Here is a 21267-nt window from a genome sequence, read left to right as displayed (position 1 = left end):
CTTTCCGTTGCCAAGATTTTGAGGCTTTCATAAAATAAAATACTTACTTGGGAATCGAACCAAGATTTTACTTCACCCTCAAATCTGTCTGTAGCTTACTTTATCTATACTAATATTATAAAGCTGAAGAGTTTGTTTGTTTGTTTGTTTATTTGTTTGTTTGTTTGTTTGTCTGTTTGTTTGAACGCGCTAATCTCGGGAACTACTGGTCCGATTTGAAAAATTCTTTCAGTGTTAGATAGCCCATTTATCGAGGAAGGCTATAGGCTATATATCATCACGCTACGACCAATAGGAGCAGAGAGCAGTGAAAAATGTTACAAAAACGGGGAAAATTATGATTCTATTATGTGAAGCAAGCGAAGTTGCGCGGGTCAGCTAGTCATAAATATATACCTGCATATTTTACCTGCACGCGACAAGAATATAAATGTTGGTTTTAAATTAGTATTTGAATTTACATCTTTATTCAATTATATTTATGTTAGGTATTTATTAACTTTACCTTTATGTATTAATGATATCATATAAAATATTTAAATATTCTCGTGTAGCAACATTGTTGCTGCACAAATGCATAAAATCGTGACCTCTATGTAATATAATACGATTGAATATAAATATGTATGTTTGTATTTATGTGCACGCATGCAACTAGTTTTAGGGGCAGATGTAATCGTTTATTTATTTTTTGTATGTATTATTCTAACAATGTAAGATGTTAACATATTATAAGATGTTAACATAATAGACCTAAACATTAAGCACTCTGTAATTGAGTGCTAGTACAAAAATGAACGATTATATTTGCCCCTAAACTAGTTGCATGCGTGTACAATAGAGTACATAAACACAAACATAGCAACTTCTCAATTTTAAAGTAAACTAAAGTGTTATAAACTTAGTAAACATCTGATTTTTAAGCCAACCATACTTCGATTTCGTTCCCTTACCAATTATGAAAGCCTTCTTATGATTATTGTTCAGTTACATCGCTGACGACTAGATAATAGATAGTTCGTGATCGTGAAATCATTATCCATCAATCACAAACTTACTTTTTTTAAATCAGCCCCTAACCTACAGTAATAAGGGACAAAACTGATATTAGAACTATCCGATAGTTAAGTATTAATTAAGTAAAACACACATCAAGAGCATCACCAACAAACGAATATTAATTCATATTTCAGCGCAATCATTCAGGGGAAGACCTGAGTCCAAACATGTAATTTGATAACAGATATTATACCATTATCTTTGCAAATAGTATGTTTTATTTGTCTGTAATGCTAGGTTCAGATCAATGAAAATAGTAAAGGTTATCACGAGTCTAATGACCCGGATATGAAAATGTTTGTTGTTATCAATCTCGTATGTATATCCCCGAAGGGTCACGGTAAGGTGTTTCTTTCAATTGCTTATCCGGCATTTTTATGATGTCTCTGCAAATTAGTTAGAACGTTGTCAAAATTCGAACCTTAAACTATTTAATAGGTCTGACCTAATGTTCTATAAAAAAAAGTATGTCGAACTTCACTTCTCTGTGTACTCTACTGTCTACTCTACTCGTACGTATCATCGTTTCTTTCTTCTAACATTTGAGTAAGCCTTTACAAGCAAAGGTTTACAAGATAGAACGTTCTGTACAGTTTCCAAGATTTATTTGTGAACTTAAAAAACGAACACGCTAAAGTATGAAAAGAAGCACATTAAAATCATGAACAAAGAGACAAGTACTTGAACAAATTAACACATTATGTTAATAACAATGCCGTGATGGTTAGTGTTTTTTGTCTTGAAATACCTATTTGATGTAGGTCAGTTACCAAGATGTCTATGTATGTATAACTAGGTATATAATTAACAGCTAGCTGACCCGCGCAACTTCGCTTGCGTCCAATAAGAGAGAATGGGTAAAATTTTTCCCCGTTTTTGGAACATTAAATTACTGGTATTCTGCTCCTTTTATTCTAGAAGTAGAAGTCTCCTTTTAGTTTAGTATGATATGTCTGTAACATGCAAATTGATGTTGATTGAAAAACATCATGATAAATGTTGCACGCTTAAGAGTAATTGTTTGTGGAGAGCTAATAACAGGATATTGTAATTTGTAATTGGTGTAATATTGCATAAATTATGTGATCAAAAAATAACTTAGTAAGAGCTTTCATTCATTTTTTTTAACCAGTAAGATATCTCTAACCTTTAATTTTCAATCGCGTTTAGAAGCCGTTGCATTATAATATTATGAGTACAAGTCGCAAGATTTTAAAATCGTTAATTTCTTTCAATTGTTTGTGATATATTACTATTTCTTGCAATTTATGAATATTAAATGACGTAGATTCGTCTTTGATGAGTAGCGCAAGTTTGTATTTGATTGTATGTCTTGTGAGTCTAGGCGACTTAGCAGGTACCTTGTTTTTATTCTACCGCGTCTGCGTCTAACTTAGTGCGGTTAAATCCAATCCCACTTCCCATTCCACCATTTTGGAACACTCAATGATGAATTAAAACCTTCTCTAATCCACTTCATATCAAAAATGACACATATCTGACATACGTCAAACATAACTGCAACTACACCCAGTTGTGATTCCAGACTTATAAAAAAATGGCAAAATTCACAGTTTAGCGGCAACATGTGATGCACGATAATAACAGCCCTGGCTAAGTGTGAGTTTCATTCATAATTCTACATAATAATATGTTAGTGTTAGGTTATGTCATTTGCAAAGACTATTTACAATTGCGGTTTTTTACCGCAAAATGAGATGCGGTTTAGTTTACAGAAATATTCTAGTACGAAGAATATTGGCAGTTAATGTAAAAGCATGTATAAAACATCGTTTATCAGTAGGTTCACGGTTTTCAAAGAAATACGTAATACGATATTAGCGACCGATTGTAAACAACAAATAGGTGTTAACTGCGTTACCTGTACCTATTTATTTATTTATTTATGTTAAAAACATTTTTGTTTATGTTTCATCACGCCTGTTTTATAGAATGTATAAGTAGATAGATGTATACAAAACCCACTGTTCTACTCACGACGTCAGTCCAATGTAATAAGAGGCGATCCTTTAAAGCAATTGGAATGACGAAGAAAAAATAAATTCGAATTAGACAAGATTTTTAAAAAAAATCACTGTCAAAACCCGGAAATCGAATTCGAGACTTCGTTATGATAGAACACACAGGCAAAATTTATATTTATAGCCTATTTGAATAACCGTAAAAGGTACACAAGATTCATATCCATACATTTGTCATCAGCATGCGTTAGTGTCAACAGTTTGCAAATTACGAGCAACTCACCGCTCTGCGTGGGAACGTATTAAGTGCTTGTCTTTATAATTTGTACATTGTGGACCATTCATGTCCAATGTTGGTCGTTTTGACGGCGTAATTTGGTAATAAGATTATTTTTTCATTTAATGAAAAGACAACTCCCGCACTAAAAATTGCTACTGAATTTTTAACAAACGTATAAACAACGGACACAATGTACATCGAGACTCGAAACAATTATTTCTGGATCGCACAAATAATTTTTCCGTGTGGGAATCGAACCCACGACTTTCCGACGCAATGATAGCGATGTGTTGACGTAATCCACTGCGCCACGGAGGCAGTCAATGTTGGTCATTGGTTTCTATGCTCTTCTTTATAGACTTCTTACAAACCTTCTTCCGTTTACAAGTGATGCATTCCATCAATTTAACCCATGGCTGTCCTGCAGGGTCTCCTCCCGCAATGAGGTTTAAGGCCTTGACTCCGCCAAGTTGGCCCAACTGATGCATTAATCAGTATTCGTTTGTATTGTAGGTGCTATGATTTAAATTTTCATTTAATCAGTGTCAAGTGCCTATTGTTAGGCGTTTGATTAAGTTAGGACTACCTGTTAGCAAGACACAATTGACGTCATGGTAAAAAAAAATCAAGGTCTTCCTATAAGTATCCATAGCTTCTCTTCAATCAACAATCCAATGTTTCCGATGTTCCGCAAAGATTAATTATTACGTCAAAATTATCTATCGTTAATTTCTGTAGACATTGCTATCCATCACCCGCCAAACAGTGGAAAGAAAGAAGAGCGTTGAAATCGGGCGATAATTATTTACACCAAAACCAATAATTTTATCCAAAAATGTGTTTATTTATCTGCACACTATCGTTTTAGTTATTGTTGTTCCAAAGAAACACTGTATACGTACTGTGAGCTAGCTAGCCCTAAAACCACAACACAATCTACAAGGCCGTACTAAATGCAAACGTAAAACATAGAATACATTTCGAGTTTCAACCAGATTTCATGTTGGTGTAGCTCCGTACTTTAATGTTTCCTCTTGAGTCACTTCATTCAGTTCCAGGTAGTGTACGTCCTTGACTGACCTTTATAAACTGTTGGTAGACAGTTTTTGCTAGTTTTTTAATACATTTTAGCGTATTTGGCTTATATGTAGATGGCTTTTAGAGTCGGAAAATTTAGGTCTTTGCGCATTGTTAAAGCAAGTTCTATTTGGGAAGTCATGTTAAAATAATATTATTACAAACAGACGCGTTCATAATTTTCTATTCATTTCTTTTCTATGTTCTAAGAGAGACAAGGATGATCAATTTCTATTTCTAAAGACAATTTCGCAAAGAATTTTGCAGTGGACTTTACAATAATCCACGCTGCCTTAAACTAGAAATAATTCTAAACCAAATCTGTGGTGTAAGAATCGAGCCTACCTGCTGCACCTTCGATATTTATAAAATACTTTTCATCCAAAACTCAGAGGTCATCCTTTTAATGTATAAACTAAACAACCATCTTTCATTTCAGACATAATGTTGATTCTATTGATTCTGTTGCCCAGCCCATTTGTAGTCACGGGTTAGGAAAAACAAAGATTAATTTACCTCAATCCTAATTCGGGCAAATCTTCAAAACTGAACTGTTATTTATACGAATACACCTGTAGATGCCCCAGCTGACTACATAGCTATTACCTCGACGTTATTGTGTAACGCCCCCACTTTACTCCAACCACGACTGTGTAGTCTCGCGTGTGTTTCACTCAAAACTCGACGTGTTATGGTGTTGTGATTTCAAGTGATTATTTTGTGAGTTTTTACTATACTATTGCGATATTATAGGCCAATACTATAGACTTTTACTTTATATACTTTATCTCCTATCCTAAAGATCTGTAGTTGATCTGTAAAAGGTCAAAGTTGATGAAGATTTGAGAGAGTGTAAACTGTTGTTTGTATTTGGTAATGTTTTGATATGTGTTCTGAATTATTTTACATTTGTAAATATTCTAGTGTTTTCTAAGCTTTTGAAACAAAAACATGATATATAGTTTTGTTATTTTCTAGTCATGTTAAGAAGATATTCCCAACTGGATAGGATCAAGGACTCCCTCTGTGTTTAACACCAACGTTAAAATGATCGCATGAGAGCACTTATTTCTCCATACAATTCTTATTTTTATATAAAAAGAAAAATTAACTCAAATTACTTAAATGCTTTATTTTCTCACAAGATTGGAAAAGATTTACATTATTTACATTGGCCTGCCATGAAGTGAAACAAACAATGATAATGTAATTATTCCAAAAACATGATTAATATTGTAAACAGTAGCACGAACCTAAAAACTGTTGAATCTCTCAAACAATAATATATGGTTTCTACAACGCAATAGTAAAGTAAATCCTTGCATCAGACCAATAGTTATTGATACAGTTTCACAAGTGAATGTGTTGTGATGTTGCTCTGTCACTTTGTTCAAAAGAAAGTTCCTGTGTTACACAATACGACTGTACACTTTGTGATATTGGTTGTTGGTTGAAACGTCGTAAGTAGCTGATATTTGTGTGAGTTTACTTTAGAAATAATAAGCTGGTTAGTTCTAAACTGTTGTCGAACTATGGAAGACTGCTTATTTCAATCTATTTATCAAATTTTAATGTCGTATTATTATGAACGCATAAGTATGCGGTACGCATTATAAAAGAAAATACTTACAATTTTTGTTTGTTTGCTCAGACTTTGCTCTAAAATGGCAGGATGGTCTTTGACGCGACTTTCCCTATTAAAAAGCTGTTATTTTCAGGAGTAACTTATGTTACCTTTTCTTACGTGATCGAGACTCTAAGGACAGCTAATGACTAATAAATAAACGCATTTTTCAGTCAAATTTTAAAACACCTTTAACGTTGTTATTCGAAGATATGTCTATTTTATTACCACCAAGGAAACTATCATTTTGTATCACATATATTTTCAAGAATGCGTGCTACATTAAACACATACATGGCAATATTTTACGCATTAGTAAAGAGAACTGGACCGGCTGTTTATACGTGAGTTGTACGAATTAAATGAGGGAAACGGCTCGGTTTAGCGCAGTTCCTCCTTAACACTGATAACGTGTTTTGTGTTTGTGTTGTATGTTGTTTTGAAAGAAATATTGGAGGTTTGTTAGTGACATCGTAGATTAAGGAAAGTTATGAACAAATAAAAATGGTATTTACGTTACAGTGATCAATTATTATCAATGCTATTAGGTATTTGGCAGAAGATCCGTTCCCAGCCGGATTTGTTTATTTTTGCGTTATAAGCAAACAAATTAGTGTTATATGATTTATAACTCTCGAGACTTGGACACATAATAATATAATGCAACTGAATATAAACGCGATTGAAAATTAAAGTTACCTTTAATTTTCAAAGTGTACTTAATTTTCGCCAAAATAAGCAAACATTTTAGATTATCGGAGTAGTCGTATGAAAGCCTTAGCCTTTGTACTGAATACTAACGACATGAACTCGTGGTGAGAGCTATTACAAGGTCTTCTTACATTTAAATTACATATTGCATTTATTTAAAGAAGCTCAAGAGCAAGTGACAGGAAAATGTCAAGCCATCTGTGAGCTGACTCTGTTGTGGGAACACTGCCAATTAAGAACTAATAAGGATTCTTTAGTGCAGTGCAGTAGAATAAAAATAGATACACGTGCATGTTAAGAGCCAGTTTCACCACTTTTTTCGTTGTAGTGTCGGTTAACTTATCAGGATGAACTTTATCTTTTAGATAGGTTTCAGAGTTTCAGACACTTATTGATAAGGAGCGAAATTAGCCTTTGAGGTATTTATGTAAACTACGGTTAATTTATCAGGAGGACATTTTTCTTTAAGATAGTTTATCAGACACTTATTGATAAGGTGTGAAATTGGCCGCTGAGATATTTATGTAAACTACTAATGTTAGATTTGCGTCTCTTGGTAACTCAAATTCTAACCTTATACAATTTTATCTCTGGTCTGCTGAGAAATGATTGTGGAGTTGGCTTGTTAATTCGAGCACAGCTCTGAATATTAGGCTTTTAAAATAACCGTTGGATTTTTTAAAAGTCTATATCTGCGGCCGGTTTTAGTGGCAGAAATTTCAATCCTTTTCAGATGACATTAAAATCGGCGTGAAGTGGGCTTATTTTACCGGTATATTCCCAGCTGTCCCCTCTGCACTGTCACCCCGGGGTCACACCTGGGATTTTTTCCTCTCCTCTTTTTCCCAGTTGTAAACCACGGGGACGGTGTTAGAAGAGACAACTGGGAATATACCATTTCATCAACTAAATCTACGGGTGTTGATGTTTCTGATTCTCGTCTGAACAATATTTATCTCGAAAAGTGGCTTCAAAACACGTTAAAATCACGTAATCAATAAAAAATCCTTTCTCTGAACATAACCCAGATATTGAATGTGAAACGTGTTGTTTAAATGATATTCTGTTATCAACAACATTTGTTCCGGACGGCGTAGTTGCGAAACCAGATTTTTGTATAATTGTTATGACTCATTATGTGCGAGACTATCCGAGTTATTTATTTTATAACCGTCAAACTGTTTAAATACTGACTTTTCCTTTTTGCACAAAAGTCATTCTCAATAACTGATCCACGGTTAAGGATAGTTCAGACTTCTTATCTATTGTTACTGTTAGTTTCCTAAACACCTGTAAACTAACGGTTATTCCCAAAAACCATATTAACGTACGATTGAATGTATCATTATAGATGCCATTATATGCATGTGAAATAACTGCTTATGTTACTGCTATATAAAAAGTACCACAGAATCATAGATTATCATGCAGCCTTTTCTTTGGTCAAAAGCCTTGCAAGATAGTGCTTGGAAAAGGTTAAGTAGGGGTTTTTTTATAAGTTAAAGTTGAAGTTTTATTTAAAGATCTTAATTTGTGGTTCAAACTTGTGAATGAAATTATTTTTCTAGAGTCGTTTCTTAGTTATATAATTTGTATTTCTTTTCCTAGTTCCTTACTCATATGGTAGATTTCTAATTCGTTTTGCCAGACAGTTACCGAGTGTAACAGGTAACAGAATCAAGGTTGTTATCAAATCATTCATAGCTCACCTAGACACATAATTCACATTCGTAAGCAGACAAACTTGTTTCTATAAAGAACTTGAACTTGCATACAAAACCGTTTCTAATTCATATTTTTGTAACCGTTGAAGCATTGTTAGTTTCGTTCTAGGATATTGTTTATTATTGAATGATAAGGTTACCGATGTCGTTGCTTATAAAAAAGCCGAAAATCAAAATTTGAAAACTTATTTTCGATTAAAAAAATGCATTATATCGGTTAGTTTTTTTTTATTGCTTATAGAGCAAAATTGTTGGAAGTGTTTAGATATTAAAATGTACCCGATAAAAATACAGCCGAATTGAGAACCTCCGCCTTTTTCGAAATCGGTTAAAAATATTTATTTTTACAAATAAAAGGATTTTCGATTTTGATCAACAATTTGTGTGTGACCTAAACAGTCTTTGCATTACATTTTTGCTAGTTGCAAGTACCCGTCTGCCTCATTGATGTGTACCTATTGTAAATCTACGAAAGTTTTTTGATGGATTTAATTTTCCATAGTTACTGTATCTTACAGCTAATTGTTTTTTCGCCGTAACTGTGATTGCAGTGCCTGTGTATAAATATTTTCTTGTCAGCTCATACTTCAGAACATTGGCACTACCTTCCGAACTCGCGGTAAATTCACTCGCTGTATCAAGTTATTTGATTTCGATTTTGAAGTTTTTTATACTCTTATTTTCCTTAAGCTGTGATTTAATAGTCCTTAAAAATTAAGTAGTTACATGTCAGATTGCCTCAATAAAGGTGGAGAGGAAAAGTCAAAGAATTATTATAATTTAGAGCCAGATTCTATAATTTATGCAGATCAAAAAGATAAAACTCAAAATTGTGTTTTGAAAAATTGTCACAAAGATCGTCTGGACTATTTTAAAAATATTCGGACCTATATGGTCAAGGTAACATAACGTCACGCTGTATGTAGATAATCATTTTCCTATTAGAGGCAATTAAATTAATTGCTTTGAAGAGGGAACAAGTATATATCAAACATATATCTTCTTTTCACGATAGGTAGGTATAAAATCTGTGACTTTGTAACGATTGTATGAACTACAACCCTATTAATTTCTTACAAGTTTTTAACTCATTGTACCTAGTTTTTTTACAAAGCACTTGATGTGATATTTTGCCTACGTTTTGTAGTGCTTTCTTTTCTTTAATAAACATTTTATGATTTCGAAATAATAGGCCTTTGAATTCGCACTCGGATTTGCTTTTGACAATCATTGACTATAATATACTAGCTGACCCGCGCAACTTCGCTTGCGTCACCTAAGAGAATGAGTCAAATTTTCCCCCGTTTTTGTAACATTTTTCGTTGCTACTCCGCTCCTAATGACTGTAGCGTGATGTTATATAGCCTATAGCCTTCCTCGATAAATGGGCTATCTAACACTGAAAGAATTTTTCAAATCGGACCAGTAGTTCCTGAGATTAGCGCGTTCAAACAAACAAACAAACAAACAAACTCTTCAGCTTTATAATATTAGTATAGATAAAACTAGACAAAAGATAACACATCCTATTAAAATCACAGTTCCCACAATCCATTAAAATTTAAAATAACCCAACATTTAGGTTGTTTTACGATAATTGTGTTAATATTCAAATATTTGTGCGGCTATGTACCGTTGTCGGCTAGTTATAACGTAAACGATGAGTCAACGGTAAATCGCGCGAACGTGCTTAGCGCGGTACATGCGACGCGAAAAGTGTTTTGTACGAGGCAACTTTTGTAAATAATTATTGTTTACTAGGAAAACTGTTTTCAAAGAAATGTACGTAAGTTTATAATAATTACGAGTAGGTAGGTAGATATATGGGAAAATAGTTTTCCATAACTACTTTTGCCTATTACTCTGATCACACACAGAACAGCAAATACAAATACAAAATTGAAGATGCTATAATGTTATAAGAAAGCACCTGCTCTAAATTTCTGTTTTAAGGTTTACGTTTGGCCTAATTACAAGCCAAATATATAAAAAGGAATATATTATTTTCTATACCCAAAGTTTACCTTCAAACCTTCCAAAATAACAGCTGATGTTCATTCACAACTGCGTCATATACTATATGTTTGTGAAGCTGCGACTACGTAAATGAATCATGGCGTGCGGGTAAATCTATGTAGTATTTATTTGTGATTATTCGCGATTATAACACTGATGGTTTATCCTTGGAGCTCATGGTTTGAACGGCTTTATAGCGTTTACGCGCATGCGCTGTAAAATTGCAGAAATATCTGCAAAAATTATGTAACTCATGGATCATATGAAACTAATGCAAGTAGAATTCTGAATATACTAAACAAGCTCTTTTTAATAAAATTATATATGCTAAATAAATTTAGAATTGTTCTACATACGCCGATAATATATAAAAGTTACTAAGGTATAAATTAACTCCAGATTTTACCTCGGCTTGTTAAAGAAATTATGAGTTTAAACACTATGTTATAGATATAGGTTTGGAGCACGCAAGAATATCAAAGACGTGCAATTTTGTAAACATAGGACGTAGTTTTGTTTCATCCATCGCGCTCGCCTTGAACGAAAGCAAAACAAACTCGAAAAAAATATTTTAAAACACTGTGTCGCTCATTTGGCCTACTTGTTATGATTCAATCACAAAGTTAATGTGTATGACTAACAGGAGAACAAAATTATAGATATTTAATGAATTTCAAGTAATAGCCGAGATGAATTAGCCTTTGAGACGAGTGATTGAAGGTATAAACCTAAGATTACAGACCCATAACTTTTCTAAGTTCTCTAAATAAAACATGTTTAGTATTGATTACACGCTTCATCAATTCTCTTTGAATATTAGGTCGGGGAAAAAGTCTTTTCGCATTATGGTATGTATGAACTTGTTATAAAATCTTTTCTCTACACAAAAAAGCTCGATATTTGGGTACCTCACGAGCTCTCTGAAAGAAACCTAATGAACCGTGTACACATTTGTGATACTTGAAGCCAAAGACATTTAATTTTTATTACAAGTTCATGCATACTATAATGCGAAAAGACTTTTTCCCCGACCTAATATTAACCATTACTTGTAAAGGTTACTCCATTCCTCGTGTTCTTTGCAATGTTACCTGGAAACATAATTATTATGTATTCATTTAATTATATAATTATACAATCCATAAATTATGTTATTGCAATGAATAATAATTTATTTGCAGATAACAGCGGGTTAGGGATATTACCGATTGATATTGGTAAAGATAATTATAATTTATTTGTGTACCAATTAGTTGTGATATTCAGTATTAATATAATATACTGGTTTCAATTGATATCATTAATAATAAATACAGAATCAGAAGAACAAGAGAATAAATGCCTTTTTTATATTAAAGCTTCCTTCCAGAGTTACTATACCTAATATATTTTTTTTAACCAATTATTTATGTAACTTATCTTGAATAATACAATAATATTATATGTTATGGTAATGTCGTGATTCTTAAAAGAGATCTTTAAGAATATCCTACATTAAGTTAACAACATCATTTATCTTAGAAGTATATTGTCTTCATAAAAACCTTATATTCGTAGTTTGTCCCACCTAATAAAAAAAATTAGGTTCGTATATAAAGGCACATAATATAACAAAATAATACACGAATAATAATCTCATCTTGAAATATCAAAACAAAAAAGTAAGTTAAAAGTATAAAAATTATTTTAAAGCATTTTAAAATAAAAAAAATGTACCTAAAGTGAAAACCAAACAACTTTCTCTAATCACCATAATTAAAACAAATAAACCAATAAATATTGTACTAGATCCGTTATAAACGCTTACAAAATAAGACTTGTTGTAACACTTTTGTTGATGACTGTACAGACGGTGACAGTGGAGCTTGCAAGCTGTCTTGTGGCACACAAGTAAATATGACGCCAAAGATGTTTGTCGTAGACGTGGAAGAGGGTAGATTAGTTTTTTAAACATACAAACATTCATACATACATACATACATTCATACATACATACATACATTCATACATACATACATACATTCATACATACATACATGCATACATTCAATCAATTTGATGAAGTTCTTTTTGATGTTTTGATTGTATGTTCTTTAAATTAATACGGTACTTTTTACGACCAATCAAATAAGTTACTCTTTATAAAAGTCAAAAACGTTTTTTTTGTATCTAGAAATGCTGACATAATGACGTCATAAGTATAATTTTTTTGATGGAATTTAATGAGTGATTTGATGTTTTTATCTTCGTTGATTGAAAACTTAATAATTATTAAGGAGGAATTTTAACATAGCTTAAAAAAATAGGTCATGCAAGATGTACGTCCTAATTTATCAGTCATCTACAGAATAATATTTCTTTATGTAAAAGAGACAGCAATAATATCGTCTCATATAGTAATCCAATAAATAAATTGACAGCTTGTGTATGAAACAATTGTCAAAATACTTCCTGATAAGATTAAAGATAGGGCAAACTCTCGCAAAAAAAATATACTTTAGGGTTAATTATTATACACCGAGTAAAATATATGTAAACGATTTAGTTTAATACTCAATGTTTTTCTTACCTTACATCTGATATAACGTTGATTTAAAAATAATTCTCACAGAAATATATTGTTTCAACCGAAACAATACTAATCGCAGCTAGAACTAGTATTACATTGAATCGATCTCAGATTCTAAATAAAACAAAACTTAATGTTATACTAAATATTATTGAACATGAAAACCACATCTCCAATCGATGTAGCTCGATAAATCTATGACCGAATACGATACTCTTTATCGAATCGGGCGCATGTGTGCGTGGACGTCGAGGCTGTGAGTTCAGTCATCGCCAGTCATCGGCCGAACTGGCCGTTCTATAAGAAACGCTTATTTCAAATTCAATTCGCGATTTTATAAATGTCGGATGTTTAACTTTGACATATAAAAAAAGGTATGTGCATTTTTTTTTTTTTTTTTTCTGAATTGGAAATAATTGCATGCTTTGTTTTGTTTTGTTTATAAATGTTGTAGGAAGTTAATTATTTAAACGTGATTATTAGTATATTTTTTTGTAAATCGTTAGGTATGTTTTGAAATATTTTGTTGGTAGAAAAGTAATATTAAGGTGTGCTGATTTGTTTAAATTTTACAGTTATTTTACCGATAACTGGTTACGGTGTTTGCTGTTATGTTGTTTGTACGTTTGCCAAATACTTACATCTGGCAGGTTGTAAAAGTATAGTAAAATATTTGCTTAGAATATTTCATATAAAACTTATTTCATTATAGTTTTATTGGCATATTGGCATATATTTGTAATGAATCTGTAGTATCTTAAACATACCCTCTTAAATGAGTAGTAGATAAATTGATAGAATCGTTTTTGTTTTAAGTAAAATTTAAAATGTCTCCCTAAAGAATAAGTAGTTACAGATTTTTTAACATCTAATAATATATTAGATATTTTGAAACTTGAGGTACAAATTCACACATTATAAAGAAATGTAGTAGGTACCTATCGAATTGATAAAGTAACTAGTAAATGTATGAAAACAACTGCCACATTTCTATCAAATATGCTAACCGATACTTAACCAGGAGTAAAGAAACCGAGCAATTAAGTAAAAAATAATTTGCTTTATCGACACTAGTGCATCGTAAAAAAAAATAAGTTTACGAGATGCTCATTAACTTGACATAATTTTGTGAAAAATATTCCTTTCGCTAATTGCTAAGTTTATGTTACGTGTGACTAAACTCTCATAAAGGTATTAAATGAGTTATTACACGTTCTTACGTTCGTAGTACGTTGAATTTTCGCAATGACGTATATTGATTTATGTGAGAGAATGTTAGTTTATTGGTGATATTGGTTTACACGAATAGTAAGGAAATAATTTATGTAGGTGTTCATCTGTGAATTAATTAGTTTAGAAGAATGAAGTATAAGAATTAGTAATTTTAATTCGCGAACAATAGTAAGTTAATTTTATGAATTTATGTACCACTGTAACATATGATTATTAATTGTTCCTAAATAAGTAAATAAAAATTAAAATTGGTATTACCAATGCGAGACACGATATATTTTTGGGGTTGGTTTGAGCAAGGTTTGGTTGGATAACATTTTTCAAAGAAAAATGCATAAGTTATTCTCTGAATATTTAGATTTTTAATTCGTGATCAGGTGATAGCTAAAGTGTTATCAGGTTGTGGAAGAAATTTAATATTTTGTATTACCTATACGAAATTATTACTGTCTTTTTTTCTAGTTTTTATGCAACACAAGTATTAGTTATACATATATTATGTCAAGGTTTAGTTCAATGTTATATGAGATTCCTTTCAAAATTTATAACATCTTCACATATTGAATATTGGCTGCCTTATTCATGTAAAACATTAGAATAGTTTTATCTACTTGTTCACTCTCGATTATCGCCTGAAAATAGAATCTCAAGATTTAATGGAGAAATAATACTTTTATTTTTCAAGAATTTTAAATATTTACGTCTACTTATTATTTAAAAAATAAGTACAATATAAAAACTAGTTATATACAAAAGAAAAATATTAAAATAAATATAATAAGGCATTATATATAAGGTATTAAATAATATGGAGAAAATGCTTAAAACCCAGATTTAAAGAATAGGTTGTGAAATTATGTGAAAACGATGAAAAACCGCTCTATCTATCCCATAGAAACAAGGCATAATTATAATGTTATGTGTGTCTGTATTTTTTACTGATAAGAGCCAGAAAACCAGACAAATTTTTGAAAGTATTGTGTGATAACTTTTATCGGGAATTTAATTATGCCTACATTTTTTGATACAGAAACATATGGTATTTTTGTAATTAATATCGAAGTATAAACACAATTAATCGCAATAGGTTATCTATACAAATATTTTGTTTGTTTGGACGCACTGACCTCTCAAATTACCAGCTGTTTAAAATAAATGTTTTGTGTAGGAAAGCTAATAATAACCAAGTTCATGGGAAAGATGGCTCTTGACATCAGAATCTAGAAACGTACGCAAGCGGAGAAGTCACCATTTTGATTATTGTGTGTGAATATGTGGCATAGCCAGTCTTCGTATTAAAAAAGTATTGAGGTCAAATTTTGGGATTTTACCGACTTATCTTTTTTATAATAATAAAATGGAGATAACATTATGTGTCATAATATTTACGAAATTTATAAAAAATCATTAGGTACAGAAAAATGGATCAAAACAAGCATGTAATATCTTAAGACAGAAAAAAATATAATTAATATTTCAGGTTTTAAACGATCTCAAACTAATACCTAGTACTCTTTATATTCAATATAAGTTGTACAAAGTTATCCACAAGAAGTCCTTTTCAAGATACTTCAAATAGAAGGTACTGAGGGGCAATCTAGGCTATATCGGAGGCATTAAACAGGTCCCATCTTAGGTCATTGACCGGCGCCATTTCTTGCATAATATTAAAATAAAAAAACTTAACGGAATGTCGTAAGAAGCCAATGTCCTTTTGCTTGCAACTTTTTGCATTCTGATGCTGATTGGATGCATCGAATGGTTAGGCAAGTTTGTAGGGAGAGGATAAAGTTAGATACATGGTTGCATTCTGGTTTAACAAGTTATAAAAATGCAGAATTTCAAATGACGGGTTTCTTATTAGTTTGTTTTTTTAATTTTTTTTAGAAGATCCACTTTTTGGTGCTGATCGGGTTGATCTTAAAGTGTCGTTTTATTTTTACTTTTTTGAATTAGGCACATTTTTCTTTAAAAAAATTGTCCTCTTATAACTGTAGCATGAAGAAGTCGCGGTTCGGATCTAATATTTTTCTACTGTTAATCGTTTCTGCTTTTGTCAATCAGATGAACGTATTGCTTAAAAGCTAGAAATATAAACGTGAACTAAAATTTTCGTAATTTCTTTTTATACTCTGGAAGTCAAAACTCTCGGGGCCATTGATGTATTATCATCTTTATTCTGTGGTATAACGCAGCTGACGTAGCACCTGTTCTGTACTTGTGGCATGGTACGGATGAGCACGAGTATTTCTTCTAAGCCTGGTTATCAATCTATCTATAAATGTATGTATTTAGAAGTATATAAGTACGTTTATCAGTTATTTTTTTTAGCTTCATGGCGTCCTGGTTTAATGCCTAATTCCACCAATAACACAGCATTAAATAAAATATTTTAAAGTCGTATTTTTCAACTGTTAAGCAACCATGTTGAAACAAAAGTCCAGTCATTTGGTTACTATATTACAAGCTCTGCTTAGTTTCGAATCAAATGACTGCGTGTGAATAGCCCAATAATACTTACATATATTTATTTACATTTATTCTACACCTATCGTGTAGTACCGTGAAAATCCTAGAATGAGTATGAAAACTGAATTGTAAACGGTCTCTGAAGACAATCGCGTATAAGATGACAAGACCTTGACAGTTTCGGTTCGTCGCACACCACTGAGTCTACATGGTGCTAGACTAAAGGATTATACGTCATAATGTATGGGAGTTTCCTGTTGTTGCTTTTTGCAGTTTGTTGAGATTTAATTGTGGAATATGTGGGGCTTGGTATGTGTCTTCGTTATGAGATAAATGCATTGCGGTTAGATGGTATGTTTTAGAAATATGAAGTAATGATATAAAAATTATTACTGCGGAGATTTTTTTTGAATATATTCCCTTTTTTTTAACCCAACCCGCACTTGGCCAGACTCAAGGCCTATCTTTCGTTTGAGAGGAGATCGTTTCCCAACAGTGGGATAGAAAGGGTTAAACAAAAGCATTTTCATAGTCGTTCCAGAATAATTTTCAGGGATTAATTTTGAGTAGATCGAGTTTTTTGAAGTTTTCATCAACTTATATTGCTATTCGGTTTTAATATTTTACAGGTATATCATAATATTTGTACCATAAACAAACAAAACACATTTTGGATTATAATAGCCTCTTTAGTAAATATTTAAAAAAACGCAATCTGTTCATGTGACATTTGTGTAGTGTCAACAAGAATTTTGCGATCATTATAGTTTTTTTTGTGTTGTTTATCTCGTACGTTTTTGTAATAATTATTAAGCTGTGTAAACATTGTTTAAGTATGACTTTTAGTAGAGTTTCTGTGTATATTTAAAATAAACTTGAACTTCAGGTGTTATAGTGAACTAAATAATAAGAGGTGATCTCTCTCAAAGTCCTATTGCGTTGGAGTAACAATAGCTAAAAAGTATGTTTTAATTACAGACAATCTAAATCAGAGTATCACATAAAGGTTTTTTATACTCAGTATTTATATGCTTTTAACGGCTCGCTTATAGTCTATCTATTTGAGATTAGAATTGCATATTTTGCGCATCGACTTCAGAACTAGTCATTTAAGGAAATTAGTTACTATACTCTTTAAAATATAGCTTGATTAGAATGACAGATGTCAAACTGTTTTGACTAGGGTTGTAGAAGTATTGATCAAAATCGATAGCGAGAAAATCGAATCTAAAATAATTATATTCGATTAAATTATTTTTGAATTTGCTTTTTACGAATTGTTGTTGTGAATCTTATTGTTTAAGAAAATTCGTATAGGACGATCAGCCCTACTTTTAACATCGCATGGAGACCTCTCCTAGTTTAGTATTAATTAGGATCAATTAAATAAAACAATGAAAACGGTTAAATAAAATTAAATTATTCAGTTAATGGTGCAATTCTGATGATAGGGATGAGGATGATAGTAATATAAGATGCGCAGTTAGTGGTGCGCATCCTAAATCAGTATAATCCTCATCGCTATCATCAGAATCGCTGGAACAATCTTGGAGATTCATTATTAATTCTTGGTCACAAATAGTATCAAAGTGTGCTTCGCGATTAACGATTAATCAATTGATTTACTCTTATCAATTGTGTCTCCTCACTAAAATTTTTGCAACATGACGTAGCCTTGTAGAGAGGTTGAAAATTATTAGGTTTATTTTTAAGACTTAAGAAAATAGTACTGTCTTTAGTTTAAAGGCTGATTGTATTGAATTATTCTGATTTCTTATTGAGGATCTGTATTTAAAAAATAGTTATAATGCTAGACAAGACAGATTTTTCGTGTTTCAATTTGTAATACTCGTTAGACGTCGCTACAAAGTTGTGTCATCTGTTTTGCTTAGAACTGTCATTTTAATCAAGCTATATTTTAAAGAGTATAATAAGCGCGGCTTGAACAACTTTGACACTAGGTTGTCCACTAACCATACGATAAGAAGAAGAAGGGAATTAACGCATATTAGTAATTTAAGATCTTTTCTCAATAATTCTATACGACAGTTGCCTACAATTCCAGATAATATATGAATGCAGATTTTTTAATTTTATTTTTCTGTCTTCCAGACTATGCTGCAAATCGGTGGGGGCGCCGTCCTCCTGGCGGCGATCGTGGCTGTCTTCGTGGTGGCCACGCAAGGCCGGGACCCGGACCTGGAGGCCCTGGAGCACGAGGGCCGGCAGTACATCTTCCAGCTGGACAAGGAGACCGGCGTGAGGAAGAATAAGGCCAGCGTGGCTGAGTGGGACTATACTTCTAATATTACGAAGGAGAATGAGGATAAATGGGTAAATCTTTAATAGATGTCAAAGAACATTGGCTAATTGAAATACAGCATTATTATTTTCTTTATTAGACCTAGATTACCCAAACGGTAATAATGGCGATACTCAGAAAGTGCGCTATATTCGCTTTGTGTTGCTTCTGCAAGTATTTTGAACTGTTTTGGTTACTTTTTGTACTTTACCTCTATAATTGAGCTACGGAGTTTTTTAATTATTCTTTTCAAAAATCATCAAAATGATAGTAGTGTCTGGCAATGATTGTAACGGATCAAAAATCTTGAAATGCTGTACTTCTATTACAATGTTTTAATGTTATTTTAAAATAACGCCTGTAATTTACGAACATAAAAAGTGGTAATCATAGAAAATTGTTCGTTCTATTGTCACAGAATTTCCACAATTAGTTCATTAAAAAGCTCTTTTCATGTTATGTTTCACAAATAAAAATTTAAATCGATTTAGTTTTACCTAAAGATGTAGGTAAAAGTATATATGAGATACCTCAGCATTCACCATGCTTGTTCTACGTGATAGTCCCATCGCCTTCTTAGATAGATAGTAATAAAACAAAACTAGCTACTATCCAGAACATTCCTAGACAGATTCAAAATAATAATAGCCTTTTCACCGACCCGAGGATCAAAACCAGACCTTTTAACCAGGAGTCGTATACACTGCCACCCAGATAGTCACAAAGCCACAGAGGCAGTCAACACTAAATTGACAACATTTCATGATTCAATTTCAGATCCGCATTCGCCTAGAACTCTCAAAACAAGAGAAGCAAGCTTGGGCAGACACCAAAATGTACAAATGGCAGGATTTCCAAGACTTCACATTAAGGAGGATGTTCAAGAAATACAGCCAGTTAGGAGTATCAGCTCTTGATGATGACCAGTATAAGAAACTGATGAGATCAGTCTCGGGTATGGAGTCTAATTACGCGACTTCGAAGGTCTGCTCGTATAAGGACCCGAACAAATGTGATCTGGCGTTGGAACCTGGTAAGAACCTTTCGAATAAAAGGTTTTTTTCTCTGTGTGAGAACGTAGGCTGCTTATACGTATATGGCTTTAGTATTTTATCCTGCCAAATTATTGCCAGGTTCTGTTACCAAAGAGCTACGAGGTACGATAGGGTATAATCGATCTCGATTGTAGTATAATTTAGGTGTTTTTCGTAGGGTTCACGCTGCAATTAGTGATTGGCATGTTCAGTCACATCGTGAAAACTGTATCAGTTCTTGCTTGCTGTATCCTTGAATTCACAGAATCGATCTAAAAGAGATCTGTTCAATTTATCTGATCTAATTAAGTCTGTTAATGAGTTTTCGTTCTGCTGTACTAAAAGTAAAAGACTGCGGAAATAATTAAGAAATTACTACGAAAAAGTTATTTTAAGCAGTATCCATCCAATCTCTTCTGAATACTGTTTCTCATGTATATTTTATACGTGTTCCAGATATCACAGATGCCTTCTCCCAGAGCCAGGACCCTGAGGAGCTGAAGCACTACTGGGTGGAGTGGCACAAGACTGCTGGCGCGAAGGCACGCAACAATTTCACTGAATACGTCGACTTGTATAATAAGGCTGCTGAACTGAATGGTAACTTGAATTGATATTTTTTTTGCATTAATACTCATTTTTATTTTTTGTAACTCATTACTGTCCCACTGTAGGGCAAGGGTCTCCTCCCAAACGAGTGGGAGGGGTTAGGCCTTGAGTCCACCACGCTGGGCAAGTGCGGTTTGGGGACTTTCCATGCCCTCAATAAAAGTATAATATAATGAGTCCCCATATAGAGGTACATAAATATTTAAAAAACCCGGCGAATTTCGTACCGCCTAACGTACTGTTAGTCAAAAAAATTCCTTGCCTTTTTTTTTATTTTTTCTCTTCATCCTCGTATTGTAATGAATATTATAAAAAATGGATTAGTGAAATCGGTTTAGCCGTTTCTGAGTTTTGCACTTAGCGACACATTTGGCGATTCATTTTTATATTTATGAAGAAGAAAATATGCTCGAATGACTATGAAGTCTCATAAAGAAGTCTCTCTAACCCAGGAGGAAAACCATACATTGAACAGTATGTGCATTGTGCATATTGTGCATAACTAACACTAGCTTCTTAGAAAATAAATTACCATATTATTTTTTACTTTTGCTTCTGCGTAATCATATAATTATTCT

The 21267-nt window shown here is 32.5% G+C and overlaps 1 protein-coding gene across 7 annotated transcripts in view; it reads left to right on the top strand.

Moving 5' to 3' along the window:
- LOC142973469 (angiotensin-converting enzyme-like) overlaps positions 1–21267 on the top strand; it is a 54217-nt gene that overhangs the window by 26818 nt on the left and 6132 nt on the right. For 2 of the 7 annotated variants that reach the window (XM_076115179.1, XM_076115178.1), the window contains exons 2-4: positions 18857–19078; positions 19824–20079; positions 20537–20680. In XM_076115179.1, the coding sequence (XP_075971294.1) occupies positions 18857–19078; positions 19824–20079; positions 20537–20680 (622 nt within the window). Of the gene's footprint in view, positions 1–4987; positions 5119–5705; positions 5859–13259; positions 13417–18856; positions 19079–19823; positions 20080–20536; positions 20681–21267 lie in introns of those variants that run through there. The other 5 variants (XM_076115184.1, XM_076115180.1, XM_076115183.1 and 2 more) reach the window with 5 other exon arrangements.

This window comes from Anticarsia gemmatalis, chromosome 6 (assembly GCF_050436995.1).
Source record: "Anticarsia gemmatalis isolate Benzon Research Colony breed Stoneville strain chromosome 6, ilAntGemm2 primary, whole genome shotgun sequence".
Taxonomy (NCBI): domain Eukaryota; kingdom Metazoa; phylum Arthropoda; class Insecta; order Lepidoptera; family Erebidae; genus Anticarsia; species Anticarsia gemmatalis.
Note: the sequence above shows the minus strand (reverse complement) of the source record. Positions and strands in the feature narration are given on the sequence as shown.